Genomic DNA, 18554 nt, shown 5'->3' on the forward strand with positions numbered 1-18554 from the left:
CAACGCCCGGGGGCCACACAGGCCCCGGGGCCGCGCTCAGGCCCGGCGGCCACGCTCAGGCGCAGGCCCGGCGGCCACACGCCAGCCCCGAGCGCGCGAATGTGCGTGGGACTCAGCGCCACCTCCCGTTTGCCCGCCCAGCCAATGAAAGGAAGGACGGCGACCTCGGCTGGGCCACGCTGCCGGCCGTGTCAGCACCAAGCGCGGGACACACCCAGCGCCGGAGAGGCAGCGGGGGCCGGGCCAAATACGTGACACTTTGTGCCTTTCACTAGCATGATGTTTTCAGGGTTCATCCATGTCGTAGCATGTGTTGGTATATTATTCCTTTCTTTGGCTAAATAATATTCTATAGTATGAGTCTACAATATTATTCATCTTTTTATAAGTTAATGGATGTTTTCACATTTTGGCTATTATGAACAATGCTGCTTTGTACATTTAGGTGCAAGTTTTTACGTGGACATATATTTTCAATTTTTGTGGGATTGCCAAATTATGTGGTAGAGCTATTTTTAACTTTTTAAGGAACTGCCATACTGTTTTCCAAAGAGGCTGTACCATTTTATAGTCCCACCACAAATTTATGTATGTTCTAATATTTCCATAATTTTACCAGCCTCTTTTTTTAAAAGAATTTATTTAATTTTAAATTTGTTATAGGGTGCATACACTCACCAGAGAGAGACAGGAAGAAAGGGAAAATGAGAAAGCAAGCCACTAGGTCTGGAACTCGAACCTTGATCAGCTATATGGGAGTCCAGCACCTTAACCACCATGCCATCTGCTGGCCCCACCAGCACTTATTATTGTTTATCTTTTTTGATTATAGCCACCCTAATGGGTGTGAAGAGTATCTTACTGTGGTTTTGATTTGCATTTTGCTGTTGATCAATAATGTTGAGTATCTTTTCATGTTGTTATGGGCCATTTGTTTATCATCTTTGAAAATGTCTATTCTTTTTTTTTTTAAGGTTTTTGTCTTAGGATATGTGCACTTGCTGGGGAGATAGAGAGACAGTGAAAGGGAAAGTGAGAAACAACACTTCAGGAGGGATGGCCATGCTACCATTTCTTCTCCATTCTTCTCCTGGAATCTTGGGCATGCATGCACATGTACCCAGTTGAGTTTCAGACCACCAGGTCCAGGACTCAAACCACAGTTGGCCAAGTGGGAGTCCAGCATCATACTGCTACAACATCTGTTGGCCCCCACACTTTTTAACTATTTTTAAATTGGCCTATTTGTCTTTATTATTGAGTTGTAAGAATTCTTTGTATATTTAGATACTAGTCTTTTATTAGCTATGAAAGTTGCAGACATTTTCTCCTGCTCTGTAGGTTTTCTTTTCACTTCCTTGATGGTATCATTTGTAGCACAAATGTTTTTAATTTCAAGAAAGTTCAATTTATCAATTTGAGATAACTTTTCTTTTTATTTTTTTCAATAATCCTTTTGCATAATTTTAAAAAACAGTTTCAGCAATCTTATCAATGTAAAGTGTATGATGACTAAAGTAAAAATACACGAACTTATCATGTAAGCTTTTTATAGGTTTTATTAGAAAACGTTTTCTTTATTTATGATAGAGCATGTCTACATGCATGTGACAGAAAGAGAAGAGAGGTGAGCACTCTCCACAAGGTCTGGTCATGCCATGAACACCTTTAGCCCATCATATACTGGGCATTCACACATGTGCCTGGCATGTTTCAGGCTGACTGGGCCAGGGATTTGAACCACAGTCGCCATGTGGGATCCAGCTTATGCTCAGGAGTACATTACCACTATGCCATTGAGCTGGCCCAAGTTTAAATCCTTACCTCTCCATCATTAATAGTAGTGGCTCCATTTCCCCCATTTGAGAATCCTAATTGATGAGGAAAATTAACATTCATTACTACTCACGTGTCATGGAAAAGCATATGCTTATCATGAAAGAATACCACACATATGGGTGGAGAATATTTATACTCTTTTATGTCTGTGTATGGAAAGCACATTATCTGTCTCCTAAACAAAAGGAATAATTTTCCACCCTCACCACTGTGGGACTCAGGACTTTTACCTTCTCAAACCAGGATCTTGGGTCCTGTAGCCTTTCCCTTTTACATCTCTTTAGTCCACTTCATCTCTACAGTTGATGCTCATTTCGTTCAAGTGGAAAATGTGATTTCAATGTGAGCAGGTCTTGTGGTTAAATTAGAAATATCCAGATAATTGTAGTCTCATTCCTGAAACCATCTCACAGTAGTTAATACATGAGCTATCTCATTTCCTCTGAATCACCCAGAGCAGACTGATTCAGCAATCCAATCTTTCAGACTTCTCTGTCTGTTCCATTCTCTGGGTTCAAATTCAGTTCCTCTGTTTCAGGTCATGACTCTCCATATTTGTTAGGCTTAACAAAGTCATGATCTGAAACAGAGAGGATGAATCTGATGTGCTTGGTGGCCTCAATTTTATTTAACAGAGTGTTTAAGATGTCCCCTCCATGGCCTTTTTCTCTTTGCCCAGAGAAACTACTCAGATACTACTCTGCTCTGGAGCCTCTCCTGTTTACTCTGTAGTTCTCTGCCCTTCAGCCCGGCCCAGGTCTCTGGCTCTTGGCTCTGTTGGGGCTGCCCTAGGTCACTGTGCATCCTGTCTCCATGCTCATTCCTATCTCTTTGCTACCTGAAACAAATTTATTGTTCTCCATCAAGTGTGCCCTTGGGGTATCCAGGGACAGTCAGGGCTGTCAGAAATGGGAATAAGAACCAAGAAAAGAGTTTGTTTTTCATGGAGCCAGATGATGAGGTATGTTGGCCAAGAAAAATTAGACCTCCTTTTCATCATTCCTAAAAAGAAGGTTTATTTGATAATCTAATATTTGAGGAGGGAGTCTTCAAAAAACTCATGAAAAAATGCATATTTTGAAAAAACTGCATGGATATCAAATTTTTTGCACCAAAATAAATGTGTACTATAATGTATTTTTCCACAAACTTTTTGAAGTCCTCTTATTGGGCTTGTCTCACTAGGAGGTAAAGCCTTACAGGAAGACTACTCCTGTCTCCTGGCTTCATCCCAGTATCTAAAACCCCAAAGGATACTCTTTGGTCCACCATTTACCTCCCACCACCGCCACCAGTTTGCCTACATACTGCCATTTATTATGTATCGCCAAGCAGTACTGATCCTATTTGCTGAAGTACTGAAGTTGCCCATAAATTCTAGCCAGTTGAGCAGATGTGTGGATCCACAGTTCCTCTTGAGATTCCAGGCACTGATGAGAACCAGAAGGCAGTAGGCCAGGAGCCTTCAGTGGGATGGACGTTCAGGCCTATGGCTCTGGCCTGTTATTGTTCACCCCCTCACACTCTCCTTCTAGCCAGAGAAGACAGGAGATAAGGAGGGCCCTGGGATTTACTCTCAAAGTCCACATTCCTCAGCCATTCTCACACTGTGGTCTCTCCCTCTGCCCCATGACAGAGGGCACCCCTTAGTTTGTGTAAGCCAAGAGTACCAACTAAGTCTCCTCAGAGTCTCTTGTTCCATATTGCTTAAGCTTATCTGTGAGTTTACTCACCACTCTAGGGGGATTAAATAGGCTGTCAACCAAAAAGCCCCTTCCAAACTCTGTTTATGAAGAGAACTTTCTAGATTCTCCCACCTTAGGAAAACAAACACCCATCCCTAACCTTCACCCCATTCCCTATCCTACTTGCCTAAGGCATTTGGGATGGTGTCTGTGGAGAGACTTAAAATAATGGAGACCTGCCACTCTGTGGCTAAGGCCAATCTCTGGGAAAAAATACCTCATTCTACAGAATGGAAAGTTGGGAGGGTTTTCCTTTTTCCATGTAGGCATAACAATTATGCTATTTGGGATCTTAAGAGCTTTTCAGATGCCAGTTTGCTTTTTAATCAAAAAAGGCATGTGGAAGGAATTAGGAGTTATTCCCTATCTTCAGGCCTCTGGTCCCCACTTCTCTGTTGCTACCATTTCCGTTGCTGCTGCCATTGGTTCCACAGGAGGTGAATCTGTGCAGAACAGACACCGACTGTTCCTGCCTTCCCCTGTTATCTCTATCAGAGTGTACACCATTGAATGTGTACGAAGAATGTGTTTTGCCCCCTTAAGTCTGTGGACAGGACTTTGAAAGTCTGTTTTATAGTGCACGTCTTGGTGATTTCTTGTATGTTTACTTGACCTAACTTTGGTTTTTCATTTGCAGTCACTGGAATTAGCTATGATCAAGTGAGTGACACAGATATTGAACAAAGGACTTCCAGTGACCACACAGATCACACCTACGTTTCATCTGCTTTCACCAAGGGAGAACAAGCATTACTGTCCATCACAGATAACAGCTCATCTTCTGACATCAGAGAGAGCTCGACCTCTTATATTAAGATCTCAAACTCCTCACATTCAGACTACCCTTCCTCTTCTGGTGCTCAGACTGAAAGAAGTAAAGTCTCATCCTATGAGGGGGAATATGCTCAGCCTTCCACCGAGTCACTGGTTCTACGAACATCCAGCCTTCCATCCTTCACATCTACCATTAATACGCCAAACACTCTGGTTCTTCTGGACACTGACGCTGGGTCTGTTGGAAACTCGTCTTCTTTTCCAAGTCCCCCTTTGCCGTCACCCTCAGTGTCACAGTCCCACCAGTCGTTCTCATCAACCTTACCATCAACCAGGGCCTCTATGCATCCACTGAAAAATACCTCTGAGGCATCTATACCTTTGTCTTCTTCACCACCACCTTTATTACTCTCCTTAATGGCCTCTACCCCTGCCCCACTTGCTATCTCACAAACAACCTTACCACATTCATCTTCTACCCCAGTCCAGCCCAGGTCAAGGGAGACACCCATGACTTCAGTTTGGATGTCGACAATGGCTTCGTCCATGGCAATGCTTCCTGGTAGTCAAGCAGCAGGCCCTAGGAACCAGAGCACTCCACACCAAGAGAAAATCAGTATGGAATCAAAGTCACCAAGTCTGGTGTCTCTGTCTGCAGAATCCACCAAAACTGTAACAGTGAGCTTTCCTTCATCCCCAGCCTTAACAGAGTCCTCTGCCAAGCGAACCCTTCCAGCCACGAGCACCAGCTTGTCCCACATGTCTCCAGCTTTGACAACCACCACTCTTCAGACCTCTCATCCTCCCGTGGCCACTCCCAGCACCCCATCAAGCACCACAGCTCTGATCGCTAGCCCTATAGCTGTACAGACCACGGATGGAAAACAGCTCTTGCCAACCTACCCTGAAATTCTAGTGCCGCAGATCTCAACAGAAGGTGCTGTCACCACAAAAAGGAACCAAGTGCATTTAGATACGACTGCTCGATCGATCCCTCTGACCAGTGTACCCACATCAGCAAAAGAACTGACCACGAAGCTTGGCATTACAGAAGAGTACAGCCCAGCTTCACATTTCCTCAGATCATCCCCTTCTTTCCAAACCACAGATGTTTCTACAACTGAAGTGTTGGGTCCTCAATCCACCACTTTCACTGCTCAGCTCAGCACCCAGTCACCAGTGGTGGCATCATCTCTAGCCCCAGGTAAGATGCATCTATAGGCACCCGTGAACAGCTAGGCTGGGCCAGCACTGAGTTCATGTGGCTTGGAGTTCATTTGAATGTATAGAAATGCTGATATTTGAGAGAGTGTCTGTTTTCTGATCTATAAAACTTTCTGTTGAATCATAAAACAGTGGGCCTGTTTTCTCACCTCTGAGTTGCATAATTCTTCCTGAAAAAAGAGGAAATGATGCATTGGCCATATGTCATCAGTAAATAGTGTAATTATAAGGTTTTCCCCCCCTCTTTTTTTTAGGTTTTTGCCATAAGGTGTGTATGCTTGTCAGAAAGAAAGAGAGAGGAAAAGAGAGAAGTCATCCCCAGAGGGGTGGTCATGCTATAATCCCTTGTTCTCCATCCTCCTATCAGGATTTTGGGCATGGACAGACATGGGCTTGCTGTGATTTTCAAGCCACCAGGTCCAGGACTTGAACCTCAGTCAGCCATTTGGGAATCTAGTGCCCTAACCACCACACCACCTACTGGCCCAATGTAATTGTAGTTTTTAATGCTCTGTGAATTGCAAGAGCTTTTCAAGCATAACTTCAACTTTTCAGAGGTCAGAGCAGAGCAATGGCCCAGGGTTGGAGGGTGGAGAAACTGAAAGAAAGAGGCTTTAAGTGGCTTGTCTGAGACACGGATTGGTTTGGGTGTCCCCTCCCAGGTCAGAGCCAGAGCTTGTGAGTTAGTTAGTTGGCTTCTCAGTTACCGTGGGGCTTCTTAGGGTCAGAGGGCTCCTCTCCATCGAGGGAAGCCCAAGCTCCCTTGTCTCCATATGGTTATGTCGCTACTTGGTAAGTGGGGGTTGGGGCACATGTCACAAACATGATGAGCTGAGCTTTCTCTGCAGTGGCTGCGTGACCAAAGCTCCCGTACATGGCACTGAAGGTGTCTGCAGAGCCACGTTGAAGTTGCCAGTTCAAAGAAGTAAAGCCATCCTAATGATTCTTTGTTGTTGAGGGGGAGATGGAAGGAAGTAGGATGACAAATCTTTTGATGTTATGTTCAAAATGACACATTTGGCTTGTCCAGACCCCGGAAAGGAAAATGACTGTTGGTGAAGGGGTGAAATGCAGCCTGTCATTTTCGGAAAGAAAGCAGAAAAATGCTTTGTAGTGACTGGAGCAGGGAGCTTGGAGAATGGCAGAGTTCCAGCCCGTCAGCCACCGTCAGCCGGGGGACTGGAGATGTGGCCGTCATTCCCAGCAGCCCCACAGGGGCCCCTCTGTACCAGTGCACTGAGCACCTCTGGGGAATGCACGGAGCCATGCTGCCAGGCTCACAGGCTTCCTTCTCAGAGATCATGTCCAAAGCCACATCCCCATCCGGGATAGAATTCACAGGTCTCCCTTAAAAGCCGATTATAGCCATCGCAATGGCTGTTAATACCATCCGTGTGCCAGGGCTCATGGATGTAGTGTTTGGTTATATAGGTGCTGAGCTTCTATAAGGGGCGTTAGGCGAAGGATTGGAATACCTTCCTCAGGTGTAAGTCATTTGTTTGTGGTTCTTCTGCCAGAACCCTTGACTTCTGCCTTTTTCCCATTTTACTCCTGCCTCCTTGCCGACAATGCAATTATGTTAGAGGTTTCAGCTTTTCTAAGTATGCGTTAGAAACCTTTATGAAATAATTATAGTTATTACATACGTAGTGTCTGACACTGCCAGCTATACAGAGCAAAACAGAGTCGTGGTCACTGCCCTTGGGCACCGGGGGTCAGAGATGACATTGACGCCTGTATGTCATGAGGGCCTAGATGAATCCAGTTCGGGCCCATTTTAGACTATGTGAAGAGAGAGGGCGTTGTAGGGCTTAACCCTGATCGTTTTCTAAATGATGCACAACATGTAGAAGCTCAGTTAAACGTGGAACTTTTTGGGTAAAGGAGACTGCGGTTTTGATGAAGGAAGTTCAAGAGGAAAGGCAGGGTGCATGTGCAGATATACTCACATACACATACACAGAGGAAACCTTGGAGCAGGAAGAATGAAGCCAGCAGGACTCCTTCCCCCCTGGAATGTATTTTAAATTGGCATTGGCTCAAACAGCATTTCCTAAGTCTCTCAAAGGCAGCGTAGCCATCGATCCTGCATGGAGTAACCTGCAGGTAGCGTTCGATGGAGCGCAGCCGTTGCCTACAAAGCCCTTTGTCTAACACTGACATTCAGACACAAGCTAGCACCCGAACCCCGTGCCCCTACGCCTATCTTCTGCAATGCTCGGGAACCCATCCTCTTTGAGTAGTGTGGCCTGTCGGGGCAAGTAAACAGAAATAAGCAAAAAATCAAATATTAGCTAAGAGAAGTAAATATTTACCTAGAGCTGCCGTTACACCTCCCGTGTGGCTAACTGCTTTATTCCTGGAATGTGTTTTTAGGTGATGGCTGTGCCAGGAACCCTTGTCTTCACGATGGCAAGTGCATTGTAGACCCCACCAGGGATGGCTATCGGTGCGTGTGCTCACCTTCCTGGCAAGGGGAAGACTGCAGCGTGGGTAAGAGAAAAAGTCATGTCCACACTGGGCTGTTCCATACACCCTTTGCTCCTCCAGCATGGAGAGGAATAAAATGCTGTAATCAACACCTGCTTACTTGAAAGTTAGCACATGTGTGTGTCGTCTGCAGGAGAACCTCAGGTACTGGAGTGGCACCGACAGACTTCCTGAGCTAGTTCTGTCTGTAGGCTCCCACGCTCTGCCACGCGGGACCTCCTCCAGCTCCCTAAGGACCCCATGCCTGCCGGCCCTTTTTCTTCACTGACCTGATTTCTCAGACTAGAATATGCCCCAACTCTGTTTATTAAAGTCCTTCCAGTCTTAATCCAGATGTTATTTGAAGCAGCATGAATTCTTCTCTCCATCTCTGTACATCCAAATCCTGCCTTGAATAGTTACCTATATAGCCAACTTTGCCCTTAGTGGACAGTCAGCGGTGCCATGTCACTCTGACTGAGTTCTTACAGTACTGGATTGCAATTGCGCTGCCACGGGCTCAGTATGGTCTTGTTTCTCCTCCGTAGACGTGAACGAATGCCTCTCAAGCCCCTGCCCGCCCCTGGCCACATGCAACAATACTCAGGGATCCTTTATCTGCAGATGCCCTGTCGGGTACCAGCTGGAAAAAGGAATATGCAATTTGGGTAAGAGAGTTAGTTTATCTTGGAAATTATTCTGTGTTGCCACTTATTTTGCAAAGGAACATTTACTGTATTCTCCCTGACCAAAACTTTATCTGGGGACCAGCAGATGGCATGATGGTTATGTTGCTGGACTCCCACACAGTCACTGCAGTTTGAGCCCCAGACTCAGTGGCTTAAAACTCATGCTGGGTGCCTCTGTGTACATGCCCAGGGTCCTGAGAGGAGAATGCAGGAGAAGGGATGGTGGAGTGACCATCTTCCTGCAGGGGGTGATTTCTCACTTTCTGTCTCTGTCTCTCCAACAAGCACACATGCCCTATAATGAAAGTTTCTTTTAAAAAATTAAAAATTAAACAAATCCGGGTATCTGTACAAGGTATAAACTTTAGGAATGTAGAAGTAAGTGGAAGACGTTGTCTATTATTCCAACACTCAGCAGCACATACCCTACTCTGCAGTTTTTTGATGTGCATCATCTTTCTACATAGTTGAAATCACAGGGCGCCAGCAGGTGGAGTGGTGGTTAAGGCACTGGATTTCCATATGGCCAACCACAGTTCCAGTCTAGGACCCCATGGCTTGAAAATCACACCAGGCAGGTGTGTGTGCACACGTGCCAAAATCTCAGGAGAAGAATAGATTGTGATGTGGTCATCCCCCCTGTCGGGGGGGTGGTGATTTCTCACTTTCTCTCTCTCTCTCTCACTGTATGCCTCTTTGTGCGCATGTGCCCTATGACAAAGAATCTATAAACAAAACAAAAGAAAGGGCTGTACCCTCCCAAAATAGCGGTCGAGTTTTGAAAATTATTTAAAATTCAACAAGTCAAAGCATTATTTAAAAAAGAATCTTGAGGGCCAGCAGGTGATGTGGTTGAGGCACTGGACTCCCACATAACTGACTGCAGTTCGTGTCCCAGTCCTGGTGGCTTGCTTTTTCACTTTCCCTTTCTCTCTCTCTCTGGTAAAATTAAAAAATAACAACATATGAAATGAAATAAATAATTCTTAAAAATAAAAATAAATAAATAGAAAAGAATCTAGAAATATAGATATCAGCCAAAATCCAGAATTATTCTTATCTAATAATTTATTTACATTTGGGTACCCTGTTCCATTTAGCCAGATGCCATAGGATGTAAACCAGGAATTTTGGGTTTAAGAACAGAGAAGATGGAAATGGTTTTGTTCTGAAGCACTGTGGAAACAGTATACTTGCCTAGGACTCGGATGGCAGGCTGCCAGCTCCAGGGCCCTCATCCACAGCACATGACTCCTGAGCCTCAATTTCCTCATCTGTAAAATCAGATTACCATCTGCTCTGCTTCCCACTCAAGGTGATTGTGAAGATCAAATAAAATAATGTATTTGAGCAAACTTTGAAAATGGTTAAGAGTTGCCCAGATGGGAGATATCACTTCACAGTAGCCTTCATACCCTTGGGCCATAATTAAAAGCAATGGAACAATAACCTACTTTGAATATCAAGTAATAATTATGGATCTTTGAAAAAAATATGTAAATAACATAAGGAAATCCACATTTAAATTTGAGGTAAAAATTTGACTTAAAGCCAAGTGTTGTAACTACAGGCATGAAGATTTGAATGTCCTCCCCAAAATAAACCCTACCTTGGAAAAAAATGCCAGGTTTGGGAGTGATCTGACACATCCTCATATTTATGCTGTAAGCAGCAGCCACGTTCACTGTCATGATTCAGAAGAGGTCTGTGTGCCTAACATTTGAATGTCTGTGTAAACCCAGACTCCCCGAGGCGTGAAAGTGAAGGAGTGGGGCCACTGCCCTGGAAGCCTGCAAGGTGGTGCCCCCCTGGTAGCCTGGATCTGGGGAAGGCAAGTTCTATTGTGTTAACAATTATCTTTCCCTTTCAAGTCATTTAGCTTCATTGTTCATAAACATCAGAGGAACATGCAAATTAGAGCATGCTGAAAGGCTTTCTGTTGGCCAAGAATGTTTTCAAAGAGCTCCCTGCTGCTCAGAAAGAGTCCTAAGCAGCTGGCTTCACTGAACTGTAGAACAAGCAGAAAGATGTTAAATAAGGATTAAGGGCTTTAGACAGTAAGTATAAGATGTTAAATGTTTTCCCTGGCTCATTTGCAGGCCTTTTTCTTAATTCGGCATGTAAGCGTTCTGTGAAAGAACAGCTTCATGGGCTTCTGTGTTTTGGTTTATTTATTTATTTTTCTGTCCAAAGGGAAAGATAAGAATTCAATACGAAAGCAGATAAGAGCCAGATATAAAGTAGGCTGTACTAATTTTTGGTTGCCTGCCCATTTGTAAGTCGCATTACCCTCAGGTCCAATCAGCACAAATTGGTGTTAACTAGAATTTTATTTTACGAGTGAAATGCGCCTTGAAAATGGGACTGTTTTCTTTCATTTCTGAACCTAACGGTGTCTTGAATATGCATTGTTTCCGTTATGTGCCTCATACTCATGGAGTCTGGTAGCCCCCTGGAGTATTGGCACCTTCTTCTGAAGCCCCATAGTTGTCCATAGATGCTCCTGTTCCTCAGGATGCAGAGGGTTACCGTGGAAAAAGAACTTTGAAGATGGACGCACATGAGTTTGGATGCTAATTGTGGCCCTTGGGAGCCTGGATGATTTTTCTTCGGAAGTTACCTGGCTGCTGGAAACCTGTTTTATCAAAGAGATAAAGGGCCCTTCCTCTGAGAAAAAGGAATTGGGTTGGGCAAGGATTGTGCTCATGAAAAGAGGAAATTGAAGTATTCTCTTGAAATTGATGGGCTCTGTTTGGTTACAGGCCTTGGAGAGCAAGAGCGTTCCTCTGTCTAAAGCCTTATGAAGTCTAAGGGACGTTTTTAGTAGTCTGTTACCACATCTCCCTTCCCTCCTTCCTGCTTATCTTGCTACTACAGCTCGTCTTTCTCCTTTGTCACAGCTTGTGCATCTATCATGTAGGAGGTCGTTAGAAAGTTGTCACTGTTGCAGGATGGCTTCTGTGACAATATCTAGATCTTGGTGTTTCAGACAAAGAATCAAACACACCACACCAACGGTGAAAGGAAAAGGTAGTTTATTAAGTAAAAGTGAAAATACACTCCCAAGAGGTAGGAGTAGCCTGAGTAGACAGAGAAAGAGTGGCTCAATAGGCCCCGACAGTGGCGTTCTGCAAGATTTATAATTTTTTAATCTAGGTTTTGTTGGTTGATCATTGACTGGATCCACTGATTGTTCTCATCTCATTGGCTTTATTTATTTATTTATTTTGGGGGAGAGGTTTTTGCTATAGGGCATGTGCGCTTGCCAGAAAGACAGAGAGACAGAAAGCAAGAAATCACTCCCCCAGGGGTGATGGCCACGCCGCAGTTCCTTCTCCTCCATTCTCCTCTCGGGATCTTGGGCACGCATGCACATGTGCCTGGTGTGAGTTTAAGCCACCGGGTCCAGGACTTGAACCATGGTCGACTACATGGGAGTCCAGCAACATAGCCATTATGCCAGTTGCTGGTCCCTCATTGGCTTTACTGAATGTGGCTGGGCCCACTGATTCATCTCAGTGGCTATATTAAGTGTGGCTTAATCATCTAGACATCCCCCACTAATCTGCTTGCATTACTCTGGGCAGGGAATTTTCTACCCTGATCAATTTTTCTGTCTAGCCACATGGGCAGATGCTCCAGCCCCCTTACCCACTTCATTTGCTAGCTTTCTCCTGCCTCATCATGAGATTCCTCTCAGTAGCGTTTGCACATACACAGAAACTCCTCTTAGTTTTCACCCAATGATGTACTCTTAGCCATCAGCTCAGCTCAGTAGATGCTCACTTTTCTAGAGATGAACTAAGAAAATGGAGGTGGTCTCTACCTTCAAGGAGAAAGAAACATACAAAGATTGTATTGTGAGGGGGAGCCAAGCTGGATATCCCAGAAATTCACAAACACATAGCATGTGTAGGCCTATCTATGGTGTGGTCTAATTGCTTGTGTTTTCATTTTCAGTTAGAACCTTCGTGACAGAGTTTAAATTGAAGAAAACTTTTCTTAATACTACCATGGAAAAACATTCTGGCCTACATGAGGTTGAAAATGAGATCACCCAAACGGTAAGTTTCCTGAAGGGGATCTTCATGCCAGTCCTTTGTTTTCTAGAACAGGTTTTATTCAGGATTAGGGACCATCTAGGGATCCGCTGTATCTTCTGGGCTCTTTACTTCTATTATATTTGGAAGGAAAACCTTATGATAAAATAAAAAGCCCCTTAAAATGTTAAAAAGTGGAAAAATATGGAAGATTTACTGCTGAGTGAAGCAAGCCAGGCTATGAAAGAGAAACATTGTATGTCTCCACTTACTATATACTGACAATCTGCACTCTGTCTGAAACTGAAAGATTAGAGGAGATAGAAACATGGAAAATGATTATGGATACTCGATACAGTGTCAGAAGAGGGTGGGAGAAGGTGAGGAAAGATATTAAGGAGAAAAGGACATTTGTGGGACACAGAAATGGATTTTTATCTGTTGATGATAACGTGAATAATTTCCCTAACTGGACTGGTACGAAGTATATTCATGTTGGAAAATTCACTTTACAAGCTAAGTGATGTATAGTGATTGAATGTATAAAAGAGATTAAAATAAAATAAAATATATTTTTAAAAAAGAAAGAAAGAAAGAGAGATGTGGAGACCAGGAGATAGCATAGAGATTACATTTCTGGACTCCTACATGGCCCACTGTGGTTTGAGTCCCGAACCCAGTGGCTTGAAAATCATGCTGGGCACATGTGCATATGTGCCCAAGATCCTGGAAGGAGAATGGAGGAGAAGTTGTGGTGTGGCCATCCTCCTTCAGGAGGGGATGATTTCTCACTATTCCTCTCACTGTCTGTGTGTGTGTGTGTGTCTCTCTCTCTCTCTCTCGCCTCCCCCTCCCCACACCAAACACATGTGCCCTAAGGCAAAAACCTCTAAAAAGAGAAACAGAAGTGTGGCCAGCAGGTGGCATGGAGGTTTAGCCAACTGTGTGATTCAAGTCCCAGATCTGGCAGCTTGAAAAATATCCCAGGCACATGTGCATGTGTGCTCAAAATCCCAAAAGGAGAGTGGAGGAGAGGGGATTGTGGTGTGGCCATCCCCCCTGGGTAGTGCTTTGTCCCTTTCCTACTCTCTCTCTGGCTCTGTCTTGCAGAAAGAAAGGAAAAGAACTAGAAGTGTTGAGACCTAGTGTTAAGAAAAAAGTGTTTCTTCACATGTGTCCTCGTGCACCATCTGTCTGTGCTGGTATTTCTCTTCCATGTGCAAATTTGTAGTCATAGGCATATGGACGACATGCACTATTAAGAGCTGCTGGTAAGGAAGAAAGACCCAGAGAATCCTACTGGCCCATCTGCTGTTGATATGCTGTGTGACCTTCTTCCTCATCTATGAGCTTGGAGAGAATGATGCTTTTTTTCCTCAAGGGAATTCCAAAGGCAAAACCTTGAATCTTGATTATCTAGGTTTTGAGAACTCACTATGTAGATTACCTAGAGGCCTTTGATTCTACTTCTTTTTTTGCCTGCTTTTTAAATTTAATTAAAAAAATAAGTAAATGGAAACTGGAGAGAAGAAAGGAGAGGGAAGTGCAGATTATAAGTTTTGTTTCTCAGCTGCTACTCAAGTCAAAGATGGTTATGCAGACCATCGAAATTGTCCGTTAAAATACGCTTTAGAGATGTACAGATTTGTCATTTCATTTTACTTGTTCTTTGTGGGGAAGAGTTAGTATAGCAGTCAAGAATTACACATTTTATAGGACTGTGGATTTTAGTTGTATAAAATACAGATTCTAATTCCATTTCCGTTTCCACTGAGTGTCTACTCTGTGACAAGGACTATGCCAGATGGCTCTCTCTTATGAGACGCATTGCCAACATCTTTGTGAGGGAAAAACTGGAAGGCTCTAGAAAGTAATGACATTGCAAGAGTTCACACAGTCTTGTAGACCACCCTTAGTTTCAATTTACTAGAAGAACTCATAGAACTTAACTGAAAGCTGTTACACCAATGGTTACCGTTTATTACAATGGAAAGCTGTAGGTTCAAATCAGCCAGGGAAGAGCTTGGGGCAGAGGGTTCCAAGTGCGGTTTCCAGGTGTCCACTCCTTGTGGAGTCACAGACTGTGTTAACTTGTCTCAGCAACAATGTGTGACAATATGCAGAGTATTGGCAGTCACGCAGGCCCACCTGACCCTTGGCATCTAGAGGACATGGACATGGTCAGCTGCCTGCTTGGCTGACCTCAGTCTCAGGCTTCTGTAGATGCTGAACTGACACCATGTTACCCAAAGCCCTGGCCATAAGTAATCCCATTAGAGTCTCTGGCATGATCCAGGGCCCCCAAGTAAACAAAGACATTTGATCACGCAGGACATACTAAGGGCTTAGAGAGTGCCTCTTAGGAGTCAAGGGCAAAGGTCAGACCTTTACATAGGCAAGGTTAAATTCTTTACTACATGACAAGGGTTTGTGTCTACCAACCCTAGCTACACTTCGTATTCTTGACACTCGCCTTCTGAGATGAGTACTGGGTTTAGAACCCTGTGTAGTGGTGCAGTTCTTCACATTACACAGTGCTCAGTGGTTTAACTGATTTTGTTTTTTTTTTTTCCAGTATTAATGCATAATTGATCGCTGATGTGACACATCTGCCCCCAAGAAATTGTAAAGATTTAAAAAGCTACTAGGGATGCCATTCACATCATTTTTCATAAGATGTCATTCTGTTCACTAATACCTGAGGAAAAAATAATTGTTAATAATGACGTAACAGGGACCAGCAGATGGCATAATGGTTATGTCGCTTGACTACCATGTAGTCAACCACAGTTCAAGTCCCAGGCCTGGCGGCATAAACTGACACTGGGCGTGCGTGCTGAAAATCCCAAGAGGAGAATGGAGGAGAAGGGATTGTGGTGTGGCCATCCCTCCTGGGGGGGGTGATTTCTTGCTGTCTGTCTCTCTCTCCAGTAAGTGCATGCACCTATAGCAAAAAACCTAAATAAATAAATAAACAAATAAATAAATAAAATAGTAACACAGCAGTAATAAGTCATTGGTAATAGGCCAAAAAAGAGTTTAAAAATGAAATTGGGTAGACTGCACCTTCTGTAGAGTAGAATGTCTCTGAGACACAGACTTTGAAGACAGGTGGATCTGCATTGGACAAGGTATTGAGACCCTCGGCTCCATGAAAGTAATCTCCAACCCCTTTTGTGGAGGAGGAGGAGGAGGAAGCAGACATGATGTGTCTACCAACCCTAGCTACACTTCGTATTCTTGACACTCGCCTTCTGAGATGAGTACTGGGTTTAGAACCCTGTGTAGTGGTGCAGTTCTTCACATTACACAGTGCTCAGTGGTTTAACTGATTTTGTTTTTTTTTTTTCCAGTATTAATGCATAATTGATCGCTGATGTGACACATCTGCCCCCAAGAAATTGTAAAGATTTAAAAAGCTACTAGGGATGCCATTCACATCATTTTTCATAAGATGTCATTCTGTTCACTAATACCTGAGGAAAAAATAATTGTTAATAATGACGTAACAGGGACCAGCAGATGGCATAATGGTTATGTCGCTTGACTACCATGTAGTCAACCACAGTTCAAGTCCCAGGCCTGGCGGCATAAACTGACACTGGGCGTGCGTGCTGAAAATCCCAAGAGGAGAATGGAGGAGAAGGGATTGTGGTGTGGCCATCCCTCCTGGGGGGGGTGATTTCTTGCTGTCTGTCTCTCTCTCCAGTAAGTGCATGCACCTATAGCAAAAAACCTAAATAAATAAATAAACAAATAAATAAATAAAATAGTAACACAGCAGTAATAAGTCATTGGTAATAGGCCAAAAAAGAGTTTAAAAATGAAATTGGGTAGACTGCACCTTCTGTAGAGTAGAATGTCTCTGAGACACAGACTTTGAAGACAGGTGGATCTGCATTGGACAAGGTATTGAGACCCTCGACTCCATGAAAGTAATCTCCAACCCCTTTTGTGGAGGAGGAGGAGGAGGAAGCAGACATGATACTTGATGCTGTAGAGGGGTTTTCTGCTCTCTCTGAGGGCATAAGGCAGACACAGGGTGCGTAGCTTTTAATTTGCTTTCCACAAAAGAGCCCTTGACCCACGTAATGTCATTTCCCGTGGAGAGCCTTTTTGAAGACCTATCTTTGAGTTAGGTCAACTCATGGTAGATTATGAGGGGTCTATGTAGGGCCGTCAGACCTGGGGTAGCCGAAACGAGCTGGGCTTTTCAGCGAAGTGCATTCACTATGCAAAGTGCACATAAACAGTTGCCTCCGAGTTTTTTGAAACCCTGGGTCTTAGAAAAGATCTGCTCCTTTGAAGATGTTTTGCATCCAAGGGTGTTGTTCTGAACATCATTTCCTGCCAAGATTTCCCCCACTGATTTAGTATCTGCCTCTCTCCCTTTGTACTCCTGGAACAACAGAAAGGCATTTAAGAGGAGAACTAAAAAAGGACGCCACTTCTGTATAAAGCCGCCCGCTGATAACTTGATAGCTGGAAAATGCCTATTTTATCGTGAAAATAGGAAATTGGTTCTTGGTCCAAGGCTTTTGTTTAACTCACAGTTAACAACAGATCTGTTCTTCTTTTCAGTTAAATGCGTGTTTTTCAGTGTTACCTGGTTATATCCGATCTACAGTTCATGCTTCTAGGTGAGTAACAGAGTTGCATCTGTTTGTGAGCCAGTCTTCTGAAAGGGGAGGCCATTCTAACAAGGGCAACAACATCCAAGCTGGGCTCTGTTTGGGCCAAGCCACTGGGTGATTCAGGGCCAAGGTCACTGGACCTTCATGCTTTCTCACTCGCTCACTGGAGAATGGCAGTGACATTCATTGTCCAAAAGCCCTGGGGTCCGTCTAATTGTCATTTTTTTAAAAGAATTATTTTATTTAACTTTATTTATTATTATTATCATTATTAGTTTCCAGTTTGATCAGAGAGACAGAGAGAGAGGAAGTGAGAAAGCAAGCCACCAGGTCAGAGACTTGAACCATGATCGGCCATGTGGAGTCCAGCACTTTTAACCACCATGCCACTTGCTGACCCCAAATTGTCATTTGAGGACCATTAAAAACTCACCATCTGTGCCTACAGGGAGTCCAGTGCAGTGGTACTCTCTCTGCAAACCACCTTTTCCCTGGCTTCTAATGTGACGCTGTTTGACCTGGCCGATGGGATACAGAAGTGTGTCAACTCCTGCAGGTCCTCTGCTGAGGTCTGCCAGCTCTTGGGATCTCAGAGGCGCATTTTCAGAGGTAAGACAAAGGGCCTCTGGGAGGACTGTGTCCGTAGAGTTAGCACAGACCTAGGATAGAAACGTAAAGCTTCCGGGCTCAGGCCCAGGAAAGCTCATCACAGAGCCTATCTTTGCAATGGATGTTAAATAGAAGGCCCGCTTGTATATGCTCCTTTTCACGTGTGTACATGTGCACGTGTGCACCCACACATACATGGGGTTCTGAACACACGCAGCCTGGAAGGCACCTGTCCTTGGCATGTGTGTTCTATGTCTCCTAAACACTGTTGGTGTGGGAGAAGGGATTTAAGAGTCAATGTGACAAATCCTTCTTCCCCTGGAAGATTCCTGCTCTCTTTGGGGAGATAGCATCTCACCGGCAGAGTGCTTGTCATTGGCCCAAGAGCCTTCATCATGGCAGACTATTAAGTGTTATTTTTTTAAAACCTCTTGTGCAGTATTACCCATCTTTTTTGTTTGTCAGTTTGCATATTATAAATGCATATAACAAGACTAGAAGAATTTAGGCCAGAATGCTCACAGAGGTGCC

General features: G+C 44.0%; 1 protein-coding gene across 1 annotated transcript in view; it reads left to right on the forward strand.

Annotated features, from left to right (window-relative positions):
• HEG1 (heart development protein with EGF like domains 1) overlaps positions 1-18554 on the forward strand; it is a gene marked incomplete at its 5' end in the record, with an annotated part of 92464 nt that overhangs the window by 41838 nt on the left and 32072 nt on the right. Inside the window, 6 exons of the mRNA XM_006154592.2 lie at positions 4222-5562; positions 7959-8075; positions 8600-8719; positions 12701-12804; positions 17362-17420; positions 17863-18023. Of these exons, the coding sequence (XP_006154654.1) occupies positions 4222-5562; positions 7959-8075; positions 8600-8719; positions 12701-12804; positions 17362-17420; positions 17863-18023 (1902 nt within the window). The remainder of the gene's footprint in view (positions 1-4221; positions 5563-7958; positions 8076-8599; positions 8720-12700; positions 12805-17361; positions 17421-17862; positions 18024-18554) is intronic.

This window comes from Tupaia chinensis, unplaced genomic scaffold (genome assembly GCF_000334495.1).
Source record: "Tupaia chinensis unplaced genomic scaffold, TupChi_1.0 Scaffold000415_1, whole genome shotgun sequence".
NCBI lineage: Eukaryota > Metazoa > Chordata > Mammalia > Scandentia > Tupaiidae > Tupaia > Tupaia belangeri.